At 37.2% G+C, this 19,063-nt stretch overlaps 1 protein-coding gene across 11 annotated transcripts in view; it reads left to right on the top strand.

The window, feature by feature from the left end:
* The window catches only part of prdm16 (PR domain containing 16), a 211,896-nt gene extending 195,447 nt beyond the window's left edge, over window positions 1–16,449 (top strand). For 7 of the 11 annotated variants that reach the window (XM_052562999.1, XM_052563000.1, XM_052563001.1 and 4 more), the window contains 6 exons: window positions 313–390; window positions 3,065–3,234; window positions 3,743–3,914; window positions 7,378–7,596; window positions 10,907–11,078; window positions 12,861–13,819. In XM_052562999.1, the coding sequence (XP_052418959.1) occupies window positions 313–390; window positions 3,065–3,234; window positions 3,743–3,914; window positions 7,378–7,596; window positions 10,907–11,078; window positions 12,861–12,995 (946 nt within the window). In that variant the 3' untranslated portion in view covers window positions 12,996–13,819. Of the gene's footprint in view, window positions 1–312; window positions 391–3,064; window positions 3,235–3,742; window positions 3,915–7,377; window positions 7,597–10,906; window positions 11,079–12,860 lie in introns of all 11 variants that reach the window. The other 4 variants (XM_052563006.1, XM_052563008.1, XM_052563009.1 and 1 more) reach the window with 2 other exon arrangements.
* The last annotated feature ends 2,614 nt before the right edge of the window (window positions 16,450–19,063 follow it).

The raw sequence follows: 19,063 nt of genomic DNA on the forward strand, positions 1-19,063 counted from the left end.
ACGGATGATTGAAATTGAAAAAATCGAACCCGATCAGAATATTTTTATGACGGACATTACATTTTGGAGGCAGTGTGTAAATGTGATTGAAATAACGTGAGGTCGAATTAATTTTTTTACGTGCAAAAATTTCTGATGACCTTAACCAATAAATAAAATGCATAGAAAAAGTTATCAATTCTCTGGTTTTGCTTTATTATTCATCTAAAACTGACATTGAAAATGCCCAGACAATGAGTTAAAACCCTCTGAATATGGGAGTTGTAACGATGCTGGACAACTGTATCAAAGTCTAGTTTTCATTCTTTGCAGGTACTGTGGGAAAATCTTTCCCAGGTCAGCTAATCTTACAAGGCACTTACGAACACACACAGGAGAACAACCCTACAGGTAAGCCACTCTTAGATCTTCACTCTTTCTCACACACACACACACACACTAATGCAATATTGAAATTCTCAAGCTTTGTACGTTGAGATTTACCTCACAATTTAATGCAGTAGTTTGGCATTAGCATGTTGCTAAGCTAATGACATGATCATTTACTGCATAAAAAAGTAGACCGCAAATGATTTGCTAATTATTATTAGAATTAGAATTGCACTTGTATTGGAAATGTGGCTATGTTTTAGGTTTTGGGAACAGAACTTTACTTTTTTTATCACATATGCATACATTCAAGTAACTTTACATAGCTTTTGGTGCAGGGCCAGATATTCATCCAACACAAACAATATAGCTGAAAATCCAACCATTCCACATCACTTCTTAATCCAAAGGTTTATTCCCACTTGAATCTTACCTGATTTAAAAAAAAAAAAAAAAAAAAAAAAAAAAAACATGAGAAATAGATTGTACTCATGCTTGATTCCCAGACCGATATACAAGTAGATACAAAAACTCACACTGACAATTTTTAGGTTATGCGATCAGTACATGAGATGCATTGCATATTGCTTTGCTATATACTGTAAACGTTGCTGATTCTGAGAAATATAACATAGAAACAATGAAAGACATGAGACATTAGAGGCAGCGCAGTCAAAAAAGAAAGAAGATTGATTCTGTCTGCGCAGATGTTTTGGAGGTAGAGCAAGCTCTGGACAATGTTGGCTGGTAATAGCACCCTGGAGACATCCATGCTCTGTTTACAGAACGGCTTAATTATCATTGATTTGGCTTCTAACCAGCTGTGGAAAGTCCTCTATGAGGGTGATGAGGGCACTTTGGAATCGAGGGGCTTTCAGTTTTAAGTGATATTTTGACCCAGGCATGACTAAGATGTAAGACCAGAAACACCTTTACTGCCAAAGTCTTCATAACAGTCCACTTTCTGAACACATTTAAGTGAAATCAGTCATTTACGAGGGAAAAACTCTTAATAGTGGTGCTTCAGAGTTAGGGATTTCAGCAAACCCTTGACCATAATAATATAATGTGACGTGCATCAGACATGAATTTTACCTCACATTCTACAAATGTAGTTTATTTCATCGTACCGTTCATCGTAAAAAACATTTGGTAGTTCTGTAACATGTATATCAGTTTCGCACTAGTTTTTCTTCGCGTACAAAAAGGGTCAGGCGGAATCAAACCCCTCTTTGAGTTCTACAAATCTACCATAGAGCCCTGTGAACACACTCAGTGAGATAGAGAGCCTCCTGTGGGACATGAGTGCTACATGCTTGGCTCCTTCACAACAAACCCCTGATTAGCTCATTTAGAAACAATTTACCCTAACAAATAGCAGACATCATCAGCATCTCCCCATCTTACTTTCAGCAAAAAAGGGCCGAGTCAGGCCAATTTCAGAGTAGGCCGGCTTCAGGCTTCATTGTAGAAGGTTATTTGCCTGCTGTAGATGCTATCAGCTACTCTATGCAGTGAAATTGGCCCACTAGGTCTGACCATTGAAAGACCCCATTCGGATTGTAACGCTTCATGTACAGTCATTGTAACAGAGAAAAAAAGAACAAAGATGATGAAGTAATTTAAAGTCCCTCTAGACCAAGTAATGAAAATAAACAAAATGGGGGGTAGAAAAGACTGACTTAAAAAAAAAAAGGAACGTTGTCTTGGCGTTTTACCATTCTCTATGAACCATGATGTGCCAAGTCTGGAAAATCGGGGTCGTGCAGAAGCGCACACACATTTGCTCGCAAAATAAACTGAAACATAAAAAGGGGCCTGCATCTTGATTCTGAGCACTTGATGACGAGCGATTTTCCCAAAGCAATTAGCCCTGAAAGTCAACTTTGCAGCGACCGAGGGAGTCTAAGCTATGCCGGCCACCCAACAAAGGAGGCACTGTCCGGCGAACTCCTGACACTGCCTCGCTGTGATGTTTGTTTATCAGCACATTAAATTGATGTTCCCCTGCCTATTCTGGCTGATCTGACATTGAGAACAAGTGAGCTACAGAGAGCCGAACCATGACTGTTGAGACATGCTAACACACTGAGGACATATCATATCTAATACTGAAAAAAAAAAAAAAAAAAAAACACGGCCAAAAACGATGTATTAAGTCTGGCAGGCCAGTAGATGGCTCTGTCTCATTGTTAGTAAACACTATCTGTCGGGAAATTATGATTATATGTCTTTTATGATGCGTGAAGTAAATCCACACTTTGCTGCAACAACAGTACCATGTATTCAGCCATTGTTGTGTATGTTTGTTCGCGCTTGCCTGTAAAATCACGTACTGCACGTCTACATACCTACACATACTACACACATGCATGATGTACCGGTTTTCAGAGATTCCTGTATTGGGTGTTTAAACGGAAACAGTTTTCAAAAAACTTGCACTTTTAAATCTTCCAAAATATGTGCTTTTTCTCACAAAACACGTCATTGTTGCCAAGCATTATGACAGAACAATACAGGATTCATTATACAAAAATGTGGCTCATGGCCAATTTTTCTGAATGTTTAAAGCATGCATACAAGCCCCAATATGGTGTCAGTGTGCACACTGATATTTTACAGCTTTTGATTATTGTTTCAGCCCAGAAGAGACCTCGTATAAGAATGATTTGACTTGTGCTTTTCTCCCGCATAGATGCAAATACTGTGACCGTTCATTCAGCATCTCCTCCAACCTCCAGCGACATGTTCGTAACATTCACAACAAGGAAAAGCCTTTCAAGTGCCACCTTTGCAATCGCTGCTTCGGTCAACAGACCAATCTGGACCGCCATTTAAAGAAACATGAACATGAGAATATTCCAGGTAAAATATATCATTTTTTATTTTATTTTTATTTTAAATAATTTCTAATCATTTAAATATATTTTCATTTAGAAATGCTACTCTAAGAAGCCTTTATTTATTTATTTACTTGCTTAAGATAAATTACACATTTGACCTACATTTCACTTGACTGTAATATTTTTATTTACTTGAAAACGATTAATGCTAAAAATATCTTTAAATAAATGTGCAGATGTTATTAAATAATAAAGTTAATACTTTAGTAGGGAACAATTCGGACTATTTAGTGGCTTATTAGCATGAATATTTTTGAGGCAAAAGTCAAAGCTAATGGTGAGAATTTAACCTTAAGATAAAGTGTGACCATAATAAATATAAAATGTGAATAAATGAAAAAAAAAAAAAAAAAAAAAAACCCTTATAACCTACAGTTGGATTTGTTTAGATATCTCCCGAACTATTTCTTGTTTAAGATGTTCAGTAAATAATTTATTAATCTATATGTTTTTCTACTTATTTGTTGTAGTGAGTCAGCAGTCTGGGATCCTCTCAAATTTAGGAACAAATATTTCCTCACCGAACTCTGAGTCTGACAATCATGCACTTTTGGATGAGAAGGAGGACTCATATTTCTCAGAGATTAGGAACTTCATCTCCAATAGTGAGCTGAACCAGGCCTGTAGCTCCTCGGAGAAAAGGTACGAGCTCACACACACACACACACACACACACACACACACACACACACACAGCACACATGCACAGGATCTATTTTGAAGCTATGGCAACAAACAGCATAACCTGTCAGAGTCAGAAATGCTCTGTCTGAAGTTACAGTCTGTCCTCTAGTGGAGGACTGTGGTACTGCTCAGCCAGCCGTGTGTGTGTGTGTGTGTGTGTGTGTGTGGCGGCACCCATTACAGGCTTCGTCTTCAGTCAGCCGAAGGACGGGACATCTCAATGAGTCATTTCACCTTGTTGAGTTCTGTTCTGCATTAAGCACAGCCAGATACACATCAGGGAGCACATTCCATCGGCTTATGAAAACACCAAACAAAAGCTCATTACTGCCAGATTCATGAACCGTTAGCATGCATGACTTTCCGTGTGTGGCCAGGTTCACGTTGCTCAGAGTTTGGTTTAGGTGATTCACACAGACAAATGCATGCAGTATGAACAGATCCATGGCCGAACACATGCATTCTTGTTTAGACGCGTAATTGGTCCTCCTCAATTTAGCCGGTTCCTCCACACTCCAGCAGAGACCCGATGCCTCAGCCTCGTCGCTCGGAGGGTCTGGCTTGGGCCGAAACCTCACACTCCCATCTGGGATCAATAGTCCTGTCTTGACTCGTACAAGCAGGCCTGGCATTTTAATATCTGTAATTCAAATAAGTGCTGTGTTTTGTCTCCCTGCAAATCAGCGTCTGAGAAACACTCGCTTCAAATGGACAGGCAGCTGCGACGTTCCCCTATGCGCTCATGCGTCTTATTTCATGACGTTTGCCCGTTTCTCTCTTGCTCTCTGTCACTCTTGGGCATCCAGTCTGCATTCACGGTGGAACTAATTTCTTCTTCTGTCTTTCTTACTCTTTAGGAAATAATACAAAAGTCATATCTCGTTTGTTTCTCCTATAAAGCAATGAGATTAGTAACTCACTGCGTTTCTTTTTATAGAAAGCAATGTATTGTTACTTTTGCATTACTCTTTGTGACCTAAGCTGGGCTTGCTTATTTATTTTTAACAAAAATCCAAACCTTATATTTTTGGTAACTGTAAAGCCCACTTCACAGCAAAAGCGCTGGAGGAAGAACCTTTGCACCTCACTCCAGATTTGTCTCAACACAGGACAGGAGACATGTCAGGGAATAAATGGGAAAACCAAGTAACTTGTGGAAAAGTAACTTTAAAATTAATGCATTACTTTACTAGAAAAGTAATCTGATTACGTAACTTCCCCAACACTGACGACAACAATTGTCTCATTAAATCTTATTCGTATTTCTCCTGTATAATGCATTTTCAGAGGAGCATTTAACACATAGTTGATGCTCAAACTGAGAAAATGTGTGCTCTAAAAACACTGCACGTCAACACTTTTTACTCCCAAGGAATGTTAAAATCTGAGACGAAGTTGATCCTTAAATGAAGAACTTCATCAAATCTAACGAGCAATGAATGAGAAATTCAAGTACTATTCCTTTCTTTTCCTCCGTGAATGGAAAAAAGTTGGAAAAGATGTGAGCTGCTCTCCCAGACTTCACTCTATAGAGAAGCATGATTTCCCTGCAGCTGGGTTAACGGTGTTTCGGAGTGCGTGCGTCTGGTCTCTCTGACTGATTTTGACTGTCAGTCCGTAGGGGGCTGCAGGTTTCGCCCTATCAGGGGACCCTCAGACTGAGACATTTATCTGTGCGCTGCATTGACGGAGCCCCCCTTCCTCGCAGCAAACGCAAACAGCGCTCTGACATGTTTAGACTGAGAGACAAAGCGCAGGTCTGTGGCAGGAGCGCTGCTGTCTCCCACGTGGCATGGACTTTCTCTCAGGCCAGGGCAAATTTGATTATGGGATATTTGAGCATGATGGAAAATGGGAAACAAGCAGTTCTTCTTGTTTTTGGTAAGTCTACACCTCACATAGCTTAACCACCCACCTTACGACCCCCTCCTCCTCTCGCTTGACATTCATCTGCCTCAATAGAAGTTCGTTTCAGAGCGCAGCAGTGAAAGCGACTTTGGAGGGGTGCGTGCAATGACATCATAAGCTGAAACATTTGGAAAAAGAGAGGTAGTGGAACGGCGCGGTGCTGATAGCTGCTTTGCAGAACAGCCGTTTTCCCTGGAACCCGGTGGCAGTGAGACAAACCATGATGATTGCTCGTGACCTGTCTAGCTCGCTCTGTCCCGCTCCTCTGAAATTAGCCAATTCATCATCGCCACGCTCGCAAGACACGTCTGTCATTAATTGCAAAATGGGTGTGTGTTTGTCATTCGTGGATCTGTGTTTTCGAGCTCCGGCCAGGCAGGGGAATTACTGCCCAGTCCAAAATGATGGATGGCAACCCAGAGAGCAGCATAGCAGCACTGATATTTGGCAGTCAGATTATGATGAGAGAATTACCACAATGGACTCTCTGGGTAAAAATAGCTTATTATTTTATCTGGTATTTTGGAAGGTGTAGTTAGATGTCATAGTTGTCTCCATTGCCCAAGGACATTAAACTCAATCGCCAGTGGCCATTAGAAATTTGCTAAATGAATTTCTCAAATGTGCCACCACATTAAGGTATAAAGGTATAAAAAGTGAAAGGTTTGTTGAAAGTTGGTTGAAACTCTGATGGGATGATGATAACAGGAGCCTACACTCTTAAAAATAAAGGTGCTTCACAATGCCATGGGAGAAACTCATTTGTCTAAATGGTTCCTTAAAGAACCTTTAACATTTCTGTTTCAAAAAAAGATTATTTGCGGCGAAAGAGGGTTCTTCAGATTATAAAAAGGTAAGAAAGAGATTGTTCTTTGAAGAACCTTGGACTGAATGGTTCTTTGTGGAACCAAAAATGGTTCTTCACTTGGCATCTCTGTGAAGAAACTTGTAAGCACCTTTATTTGTAAGAGTGTTCCTTCTTCAATGGAAAAAAAAAAACTCTAATAAGAAGAGTATTTTAAAGGGGACACATCATGGGAGAAAAGTATTTTTCGTTGTATATAAAACAGTATGATGTAGTCATATGAACAATCCACCTGCACAGTTTATGGAATTCATGCAGAAATCACACCGCAAAAAAAATAATTCAGTGCAACTTCTAAGGATCATTATAATGAGATAAATTTACATGTACAATTATTATTTTATTTTTTTTTTACAAAAATAACAATTCTAATAATAATTGGGTGATTTGTCATGACAAAAATGCTGATTAAGAAAAAAGATTTTTGCCGTGACCTTTCAGCTAATGTTTAGTATTCAAAATCCAAGTATTCAAATTGGTATTTTTACTCATTTTGTTTGCAAAGAGCTTCTCCAGTATTAACAGAAGTTGTTTACATATAGCGATGTTAAAAGTGCAGTAGTAAAATCAGCCTGTTGAATTCAAAGCATCAAAATGATGATTAAAATGGTCATATGTAAAACTAAATGACGACTGTTTGCATTACAGATCAGAGTTGACGGAGGAGGAGGAGCCTCAGAGTCACGCTCACACCACCTCAAAACTGGAGGAAGATGAGGAGATGGAGGGAGATGATGAAGACGAGGAAGGCTCGTTGACAGAAAAGTCACAGGACGAGACGGTCTCTCCCGCCACTATGGTGCAGGGCACCTACGACGAGGACGAGGAGCCGACCGCTCTCCCGATGTCTTACGAACACACGCGCAGGTCAGCCAAACACATCATGTTTTTCAATACATTTTTCAGCAACGTGAAATAAAATAAAAATAAAAAAGAAAGAAGAACCAATATAATCAAGCAATAAAACAATAAACAGAAACATTCATGTTGATCTCATGTTGACTTTAAGAAAGTTGTATGAGTAGTGTATTTATCATTAATTAAATTAGCAATCTGGCTTTTTAATAATACGTGTATAAACTGTATGTACACTACTAATCAAAAATTTGAAATAATAAAAAATATGTTGCTGAAAATGGTCTCTTATGCTTTCAAGGCTGCATTTATTAAATCAAAAATACAGTAAAACAAAAATGTTATGAATTATTACCATTTAAAATAACTTTTAATTTATTCATATTATTTAGAATTGATATAAAATTTAATGTATAATGAAAAGGTATTCCGGTGATAGATTTTGTTCTACAAGGTTGCATGAAATTGATCAGTAACCAGTAAAGACAGTAAAGGCATTTACAATGATACAGAAGATTTCTGTCTCAAATAAATTTAGTGAAAGCTCAAAATACAATACAAAATGCATCATCAAAATACTAAAGTATCATGATTTCCACAAAAGTATGCAGCAACACTGATAATAAAAATAATAATAATAATAAATGTCTTGAGAAGCAAATCAGCATATTACAATGATTTCTAAAGGATAATGTAACTGTAAAATATATTAAAATGGGTGCTGTCAAAACATTCATTGCTTCCAAAATAAAAGTTTTTGTTTACATGCTGTATGCATGTGTTTATTTATGAGTTTATTTATTATGTATATATAAATACACACACATAAAGTAAAACATATTTATTATATTTTACATTATAAAAATATATTTAATATATATACATGGCATATTTTTCTTAAATATATACATGCATGTGTTTGTATTTATATATTCAAAATAAATATGCACAGTACACACTATATTATTATGTAAACAAAGCTTTTATTTTAGATGCGATTAATTGCGATTAATCGTTTGACCACATTATTTAAAACTGTATTTTATATATACATGTATATATATATATACAGTATTGTTCAAAATAATAGCAGTACAATGTGACTAACCAGAATAATCAAGGTTTTTCGTATATTTGTATATGCTACGTGGCAAACAAGTTACCAGTAGGTTCAGTAGATTCTCAGAAAACAAATGAGACCCAGCATTCATGATATGCACGCTCTTAAGGCTGTGCAATTGGGCAATTAGTTGAATTAGTTGAAAGGGGTGTGTTCAAAAAAATAGCAGTGTGGCATTCAATCACTGAGGTCATCAATTTTGCGAAGAAACCGGTGTGAATCAGGTGGCCCCTATTTAAGGATGAAGCCAACACTTGTTGAACATGCATTTGAAAGCTGAGGAAAATGGGTCGTTCAAGACATTGTTCAGAAGAACAGCGTACTTTGATTAAAAAGTTGATTAGAGAGGGGAAAACCTATAAAGAGGTGCAAAAAATTATAGGCTGTTCAGCTAAAATGATCTCCAATGCCTTAAAATGGAGAGCAAAACCAGAGAGACGTGGAAGAAAACGGAAGACAACCATCAAAATGGATAGAAGAATAACCAGAATGGCAAAGGCTCAGCCAATGATCACCTCCAGGATGATCAAAGACAGTCTGGAGTTACCTGTAAGTACTGTGACAGTTAGAAGACGTCTGTGTGAAGCTAATCTATTTTCAAGAATCCCCCGCAAAGTCCCTCTGTTAAAAAAAAGGCATGTGCAGAAGAGGTTACAATTTGCCAAAGAACACATCAACTGGCCTAAAGAGAAATGGAGGAACATTTTGTGGACTGATGAGAGTAAAATTGTTCTTTTTGGGTCCAAGGGCCACAGGCAGTTTGTGAGACGACCCCCAAACTCTGAATTCAAGCCACAGTACACAGTGAAGACAGTGAAGCATGGAGGTGCAAGCATCATGATATGGGCATGTTTCTCCTACTATGGTGTTGGGCCTATTTATCGCATACCAGGGATCATGGATCAGTTTGCATATGTTAAAATACTTGAAGAGGTCATGTTGCCCTATGCTGAAGAGGACATGCCCTTGAAAAGGTTGTTTCGACAAGACAATGACCCAAAACACACTAGTAAACGGGCAAAGTCTTGGTTCCAAACCAACAAAATTAATGTTATGGAGTGGCCAGCCCAATCTCCAGACCTTAATCCAATTGAGAACTTGTGGGGTGATATCAAAAATGCTGTTTCTGAAGCAAAACCAAGAAATGTGAATGAATTGTGGAATGTTGTTAAAGAATCATGGAGTGGAATAACAGCTGAGAGGTGCCACAAGTTGGTTGACTCCATGCCACACAGATGTCAAGCAGTTTTAAAAAACTGTGGTCATACAACTAAATATTAGTTTAGTGATTCACAGGATTGCTAAATCCCAGAAAAAAAAAAAATGTTTGTACAAAATAGTTTTGAGTTTGTACAGTCAAAGGTAGACACTGCTATTTTTTTGAACACACCCCTTTCAACTAATTGCCCAATTGCACAGCCTTAAGAGCGTGCATATCATGAATGCTGGGTCTCATTTGTTTTCTGAGAATCTACTGAACATACTGGTAACTTGTTTGCCACGTAGCAATAAAAAATATACTAAAAACCTTGATTATTCTGGTTAGTCACATTGTACTGCTATTATTTTGAACAAAACTGTACATATCTTTGATAAAGCAGGTGATCTCAGAATGCTGAGTGTCTGCTCACTGTATGTTGCATGTTCTAAATCAACACAAATGTTGTTGAATCGACATTCATTGTTTCACACAATGTTTGCTGCTGTGATCCCTCATTGTCTGTCAGTCATCTTAAACTAACACAACTACTCAGCATCTAGTCATCTGTCTGCTTAATCATTGAAACTCTGGCTTGCCAAAACAAAGGAAACAATCAGTTTTGCACCCATACAATTCAATAGATTTAAAAAAAAAATGCATTGCTGTTCTCTCCTTCTCTGTCCTCATCCTAAATAGAATTTCTGCTGGAATGTTTCAATGATCGGTATTTCATGGGATGTTTTATCCAAATGCAGTGGAGGCTTATTCCGTTTTCCCCAGCATCTCGTTCAATTTTGCATGGAGAGAGAGATGGATAGAGTTCTTGTACTTGAATGTCCATTCGTTTTGTGCTTCCGTCCACTAGTGTGATGACCACTTATAATTTCCATGTTCTGCCACCATCTCATCCACTGCATGCTCCTCAAATGCATCCAGTTCCGATATTTAGATTGCGGATGTTGGGCTAACTGAGGGTCCCTCCCCTCCCTATCCCGGTACAGGTGTATTGAGGAGGAAGCAGGCCTATTAGATCTGGAACCTCTGGCTGGTTTCCCCAAAGGCCTGGAGTTCCATAAGGCTGGCGAGGAGCCCTATGACATTAAAGACATTTTTAGCACCTCGGTAGAGTCGGAGGCACTGAAAGCAACACTTTTCAGGCAGGCTAAAACACAGGTATGTGACCGTACCTGCTCCAGAGAGCTGCTACCATGCCATGAGCCCATATCTGCCCCGTCATGCAACAGTCAAGACAAAGAAAGAGAGTCAAAGAGCATATTATGAATATGGACAAAAAATTTTTTTTTTTTGAGCTTCCCAACCAGGGGTTTTGTGGTAGACTATATATGCATATATATATATATATATATATATAAATGCATATGTACACTATAATGAATAATAATAGATTTAGGTTTTAGGTTAGGACAAAAAGTGTAGTTAGTATTGTATTGTAATTACCGTATTTTTCGGACTATAAGTTGCACCTGAGTATAAGTCGCATCAGTCCAAAAATAGGTCATGATGAGGAAAAAAAACATATATAAGTCGCACCGGACTATAAGTTGCATTTATTTAGAACCAAGAGAAAACATTACCATCTGTAGCCGCGAGAGGACGCTCTATGTTTTCAGTGAAGACTACAGGAGCCCCCTCTGGCGGCTGGAGACGGTAATGTTTCCTCTTGGTTCATTTCTCTCGGTTCATGTCAAATTAATTTTGATAAATAAGTCACACCTGACTATAAGTCGCAGGACCAGCCAAACTATGAAAAAAAGTGTGACCTATAGTCCGGAAAATACGGTACACCTTTTAGACGATCAGACTACTTTTTGATTTCTTTTAGTTTTCTCATTTATCGCATTGATTTAAATAGGATAATTCTATACCATGTTGATATAAAAATACAAAGAGAAAGAAAATATATCCCGCTCATTGTTATTGGCAAAATTAAACTTTTCATTGCAGCAAGGTTTCTTAAACTGGGGTTTGTGAATTAATGAAAAGCTAGTAAGTAATTAAATCATACAATTATTTCAGTTAAATTGATTGCATGTGATATGACCATTAACCAATGTCAGAGTACTTTAAACATGCAAATGTGATACTTAATTATGAATATATTAATTTAGAAATATGAGGGATGTTTCAAGTAAATATGTTATTCATTATAGTATATGCATATGCTAGTATTATACTCAAATTGACTACTAATATTTAATGTGTTTATATATATATATATATATATATATATATATATATATATATATATATATATATATATATATATATATATATATATATATATATATATATATATAGTATAAACACACATACACCAAAATTAAGTATATTTAATGTTAAGGTTTCTTTGAAATGTAGATTGTAGATGTAAAATATGCAATGGGGGGGGGGGGGGGTTGATTATAATGAAACTACATGCAGATTTTGCTCTTCCTAATCATTGTCATTTTTTCTTTTGTTTTAGAAATAATATTTTCAATGTTCAACATTGATAAAAAAAAAAAAAAAAACATTAACTGAATGGCATTAACATAACTAACACTTATCTTTCTATTTCATTTTCTTGCTTTTATAACTTTATCCTGTCCTCATGTTACATGTCTTATGTGTGTATCTTACAAACCAGTTAATGGTGGTCCTTTTATTATTGTGCATTGACAGGAAAAGGTCAGCTTTTGAATTCATGTATGAAATCATTTCAATTTCTAGTTTATTGTGCATTGTTTCCGAATCCAAATGCTGTTATCTTGTTTCTGTTGAGCATTCAGGAGCTCAAAATAACATGCATGCGGATGTGGAAAGAGTAAATAATGACTGATAAATTCTCTATTTATGAGTACAGCACATGCTAACTTCTGAAGTGCACAAGCCCTTGATAACAGATGATGACTGTTTTGGCTTTGCGATTGAACTGACCTCCTTTTCTCCATCCAGGCTTATGCAATGATGCTCTCTCTGTCTGAGAACACCAATCTGCATTCATCCTCCCAGAACTCCTTGGATGCCTGGCTCAACATGGGAGGAGGGCCGTCGGAGACGAGCTCCTTTCACCCCCTCAACAACATCTGAGAACACCAACAAGACAAAAGAGAGATGGAGGGAGAAAGGAGGAGAGGGCGAGAGACCAACACGAAGATGCGTCAAAAAGAGCTTGTGAAGGCTAGCAATGCCACAGTAGACGAACCACCACTATGCGCGCAAGGAGGAGAACGTACTGTTGAGTGAAACACAGACGGGAGAGTTTTAAAACCGTGAAGGAAATCAGCAAATCCCAGCCATACAGCATCTTTCCTGTCTGCAACTAGCCACTATAATGAAGTTCCCTCCTCATCCGCTGATTCAAGAGGCAGCCATGCATTCGAATGACTCTCAAATCACCTCTCCACCTCATTTTCAATGACATGCATTTCATAGAGACTGCTCTCGAGGGTCTTCTCTGAGGAGCCCAAGAAGGCTTGAGTGGACAGTGTAGTTGAGTGTTTCTTCAACTGGAGATTTGAACACAGCATTCCATTCTCACGTTGATTTTCTACAGCACTGTACCAAGGTTTCCTTTTCTATTAACTCACAGCCGAAGTCTTACAGTAGATCATTACGGTAGACATCAACATTGATTTCCAATGGCAATAGAAGCACTTAAGTCTAGCCCACAACTAGCATGCTAACTTTCCCCTGAAGGCTCAATGCCGTTTCTAAGCCACTGTCTCAAAAAGTAAATGCTGGAAGTCACTGGGAAACCTCTGAGATTTGTGTTGGGCTGTCTGATCTTGTCTCGTCCCCAGCCGGATCATCATATGATAAATCACGCATCACGGTCATTGTAATTATTGTTGTTATGGTAAATATCTTAGCTCTTTAGTCCCAACGGATTTTTTTTTTTTTTTTTTTTTTTTTTTTTAAAGAGTTAAATTATTCTCCAGTGGGGCAATTGGAAAACTTTTGTCTTTTTCTTGCATTGAGTGTTTTCTATGGGAATTGTTCTTCAGTAAACAGTATTGTTTCTTTTTAAGCCATCTGTGCTTAAATGTTAATATAATTCTTAGTGAAGGACCAAATTTGTACAATATTGTTGTATGATGTACAAACTAAGTTAACCATTGGTAGCAGAGAGCGTTGTGTGCCAAATAAGCCCTTTTTCTTTCTTTTTTTTTTTGACAATCATTTTCCCAAGTGGTCGCCTCCTTATTTATTTAGTTTTTTTTTTTTTTTTTTTTTTTTTTTTTTTTTGATTAATGAAAAATGAAGAAAAAATTACCCACTTGTTTGAAGGAATGAAATTACTGAAATATCATGGAAATTCTGAATTGTTCAAGCTCTTCGTAAAGAAGCAAGTTGCCAAAATCTGAGTTACAAAATGCGTTTATATTATGAGCACATAATCATGAAGTCTGCTTTATGATGCATAAGTTTAACCATTTAAAAATGTAGGCACTGTGTGATTTAAGAAAACACTTTTTGACTACAATATCAGGTAACTCAGTAGAGGGGGCATTATATGTTGACATTGTTACACATTTTAAGCATCTTCATAAAGGAAATGGGTCGACAGTGTATCTCTGGGTTCAAATCGCATGTTTTCAATGTTCCATTTGTTTGGGAAGAGCCATATACATCAGCCAGTCCTAAATATCATATCTAATTCTATGTTATTCAAGTACTTCATATTTGCATCCCATAAGAGACACCATAAGCAATTTATTCATTCATTCATTCATTCACAAGAGCATAGAGAGGTGCCCAAATCCATGAGTCTTCATCTAACTCCTGAACTGTGAAGCCAGCGAATGAATCATAAACAGCTGAATGCATATCATGAATGTGTAGAGTAGATTTAATACGTAGGTTAGGAGTCAGACTTACCTTCTCTGGATTGAATGTCTTTTTGGTCAGGAACTCTTACTCTCCTCACATCTTTCTGGATGTTTAATAACTCTCTGAAATCAGCACTTAAATCGAACACATACCCCTGTCTGGCTAGTTCATACTTTCTTTTACACCTTAATACTGATTTTAATGAAATTTTCTAAGCAAGGCTGGTTTTAACAAGCACTTTAACTCTTTGGTCAAACAGGCGTTTTTATCAGATGCTTTCAAATAAAAACATAAAAATAAATTCAAGCGTTGTTAGAAGAACTTGTTGGTTTTGAACATAAGGAATAAACCAGGCACCATGGACTTGACTGGCCTTTCACAGGGAATCCTTCTGCTTGATAATGCTGTGTAAAAACTTTAGGCAGTGTCGTATTTCATTATACTATCACTGTGTAATCTTACCTATTTCATTCTGTATCTCCTCACTATATAATTTACTCAAACCCTTGAGTAAAAGGCCTGTTTGATGCATAGGATTGCTGGGGATGTAATGGGATTACGAGTATGGAGAAGTCATGTCACATACTACTGTACTTAGCAAGCGCTGTAGGTGAAGAAATTGACCCACACTGTTCAAATCATGGAAAATGGTCAAAAAAATTAACAATGCAGATATCCTTGGCCCACTGTTACATTGCAAACAAACGTACCATTTCAAAAACCATAGATAATGTGGTTTCTATAAAAAAAGTAAAGAAAAGTGTATAGTATTTCAAAAAAGAAAAAAAGACATTGATATGTCTGAAAATTCATTTTAAACATGGGTTTGAAAATAGATGGTGCTTGTTTCATTTGGATATGAGTTGTATATTGCTTATGTTATGTTTATTAAAAATATTGTGCATGACTTGTGTTTTAGAGGTCATAATGGTGTCCATTTGTGAAATGTGTATCTTAAATTAAAAAGAAAAAAAAAAATGAACTTGTAGATGCACTTATTGTACATGTGGTTAGGTTAGTAGGTTTGACTTTAAGTCCTGTCACTGCCTTAAATACTATGGGCAGATGGTTATTGAACTGAACAATATGCTTGTGGGAGAGAAATAATGACAAAATTTAAGGATTGTAGAATAATACTGAGAAAATTCTGAAGTTCTTTTTGATGCTTGTGATTACTGAGGATGTACTTTAGAGCAATTTCATGGAAAACACATGATTCTGATGTTAATTCTGTAGAATAGATATGTAAACCAAATGTAATCTTTCCAATGCTATGAAGAATTTATACATGAAATTGATATGCAATAAAAAAAAAACCTGTGTGCTTTTTATATGAATGCTGTTTTTTTATTCATTAGAATAATGTACTGTAGGTGTATGTGTTAATGAGGGTACCAGTTGTTTGTGGAAATGTTCCAAATTTGCAGAGGTGATATCTAGGCAAACAATAAAAATTTTGAAGTAGTTTTTTTTTTTTTTTGTTACTTCTTGCTTAATATCTTAATTTTAACAAATTAATATTGATTCTTAAACCCCAAGGTTGTAAAATGATGTGTTGGTGTGGAAGTAAATAAAATAAAGTTCAATAAAAGTAAATTCATACATATTATTGTATGACAATATTGTATGATGGGATTATTCATACCTCAAGGCTCAGTACTAGGACTGTTACTTTTCAATTTTTTTTTTTTTATTTATTTTTTTTTTTTTTAACACATTAAATCAGTCACAAGAAAAGTAAAGGTTTACTGAACTATGTATTATCTTAATAAAATAAAATAAGATAATTTAAAAAATTTAATAAAATAATAATTCATCACAAGTATCTTGTCAGTTTCTGTGCTTGTTTGCTCATTTGTTGTGGAGAAAATAAGGAAACTGTGTCCATCTGAATTAATTTAGTGTTTTGCAATAAAAATAAAAAATAAAAAAAATAATATATATATATATATATTATTGTGTGTGGTTGGCAGTGTTATGTTTAGGATTACTAATAAACTATACTGTCGTTTGATTTGTATTATTTGTATTTATTATTTATTTGAATTTTAGTTAAATTATGTTAGAATTTTTTATGTCTGTATAGGTTTTTATTAAGTTTTAATTTTATTTCATTTGAGTTATTTTAATACTTCAACAAACTAAATGGAAATTAAATAATATTATGTTAGAATCATTATTATACATTATTATATTGTTCTTTGCTCTTTTTAAATGTTTTTAGCTGTATTTTTTTTTTTTTTAATGTTTTGAAATGCTGTATGCATTTGTCATTTTTATCTAATTTCTTTATTTTAAAAATATTTATAGGTAGTATTTATAAAGTTTTAGCTTTTAGTTTTGGATCTGTTTTTAGTTATTTAAATACTACAATTGATTGCCTCTGTTGTCCTCATTTGTAAGTCGCTTTGGATAAAAACGAGTGATACAATAAAATAAAATAAAATAAAATAAACCTGCTCCCCTAAAGATTAGATTAGATTAGATTAGATTAGATTAGATTAGATTAGATTAGATTAGATTAGATTAGATTAAACTTTATTGTCACTGCACATGTAGGTACAAGGCAACGTAATGCAGTTAGCATCTAACCAGAAGTGCAATAAGCAGTAAGTACAGAATAAAGGTCTATAATATGTACAATAACTATAAAGGTAAGTATTATGGACATAAATTACAGATATTAAATACTATAAGCATGATATACAGATAGGTGTACTATGAACATACTATACAGATGGGCTATGTAAAAGTGTATGTACACTATAGGCAGAACTATGAACATAATTTACAGTATTGCAATGGACAGTAAAGTGCATAGAATATATTTCAGTGTGCAAATGGATTATACAGTGTTCCTGGATGAACAGGCAGTAGTGCAAGTAATAAGTTACTGTTTTTTGCTTGTTGTGAATAAATAAATAAATCAGAGTGTCGAAGAGGGGGAGGAGTCTATGTGTGGTGTGGGGGGTGTTTAGGGGTGTCAGAGGGCAGATTTCAGCAAGGAGACAGCTTTAGGGAAAAGCTGTTCCTGAATCTTGTGGTCCTTGTCCGGAGGCTCCTGAAACGCCTCCCGGAGGGGAGGAGGTTAAACAGTTCGTGGTCAGGGTGAGAGGAGTCCTTGAGAATGCTGCGAGCTCGACGTAGACAGCGTTTCCTCTGGATGTCCTCAAGAGTAGGAAGTGGTGTCCCTGTGATGCGTTGGGCAGCTTTCACCACCCTCTGCAGTGCCTTGCGGTCAGCCACTGAGCAGTTCCCATACCAGACTGTGATGCAACTGGTCAGGATGCTCTCAATCGCACACTGGTAAAGGTTCACCAGGATGGTTGAAGACAGCTGGTTCTTCTTCAGTGTCCTGAGGAAGAAAAGGCGCTGGTGAGCCTTCTTGACCAGGCTGGAGGTGTTTGTGGCCCAGGACAGTTCCTCCGAGATGGTTGTTCCCAGGAACAGGAGACACGTTCAACAACCATCCCATTAATGTGGATGGGGTCATGCGTGCTTCCTTTCTTCTTCCTGAAGTACACAATGAGCTCCTTGGTCTTATTAGTGTTAAGGAGCAGGTTATTGTCAGCGTACCATTTGGCCAGGTGCTGTTTCTCTTCCCTGTAGGCGGTCTCATCGTTGCCTGTGATGAGGCCAATCACCGTGGTGTCATCTGCAAACTTAATGATGGAGTTGGATCCATGCACAGGCTTGCAGTCGTGGGTGTAAAGGGAGTAGAGGAATGGGCTCAGCACACAACCCTGTGGTACGCCAGTGTTAAGTGTGATGGTGGTGGAGTGGGTGTGGCCTGACCGAACATGCTGAGACCTGTTGGTCAGAAAGTCCATAATCCAGTTGCTTAGGGCGGTGTTAATGTCCAGGTCTCCAAGTTTTGTGGTCAGCTTGGAGGGAATGACGTGTTAAATGCTGAACTGAAGTCAACAAACAACATCCTAACATACGTGTTGTTATGGTCCAGGCACTGTGCATACTGCATCCTCTGTGCTCCTATTTCTGCGGTAGGCAAATTGGTGTGGGTCCAGTGTGGGTGAGAGGCAGTCTTTGAGGTGTGCTAGGACCAGTCGCTCGAAGCACTTCATAATGATGGGTGTGAGAGCTACGGGGCGATAGTCATTGAGGCACGTTGGGGAGGAGTGTTTCATTACTGGCACAATGGATGTGGACTTAAAACATGTTGGCACAGTTGCTTGGGTGAGGGACAGGTTGAAAATGTCTGTGAAGACCCCTGCAAGCTGCTCTGCACATGCCCTAAGCACACGTCCAGGAATGCCATCAGGGCTAGCAGCCTTGCGTGCGTTGATCCGGCTCAGTGCAGTGTGGAC

This window comes from Carassius gibelio, chromosome B8 (assembly GCF_023724105.1).
Source record: "Carassius gibelio isolate Cgi1373 ecotype wild population from Czech Republic chromosome B8, carGib1.2-hapl.c, whole genome shotgun sequence".
Taxonomy (NCBI): Eukaryota; Metazoa; Chordata; class Actinopteri; order Cypriniformes; family Cyprinidae; genus Carassius; species Carassius gibelio.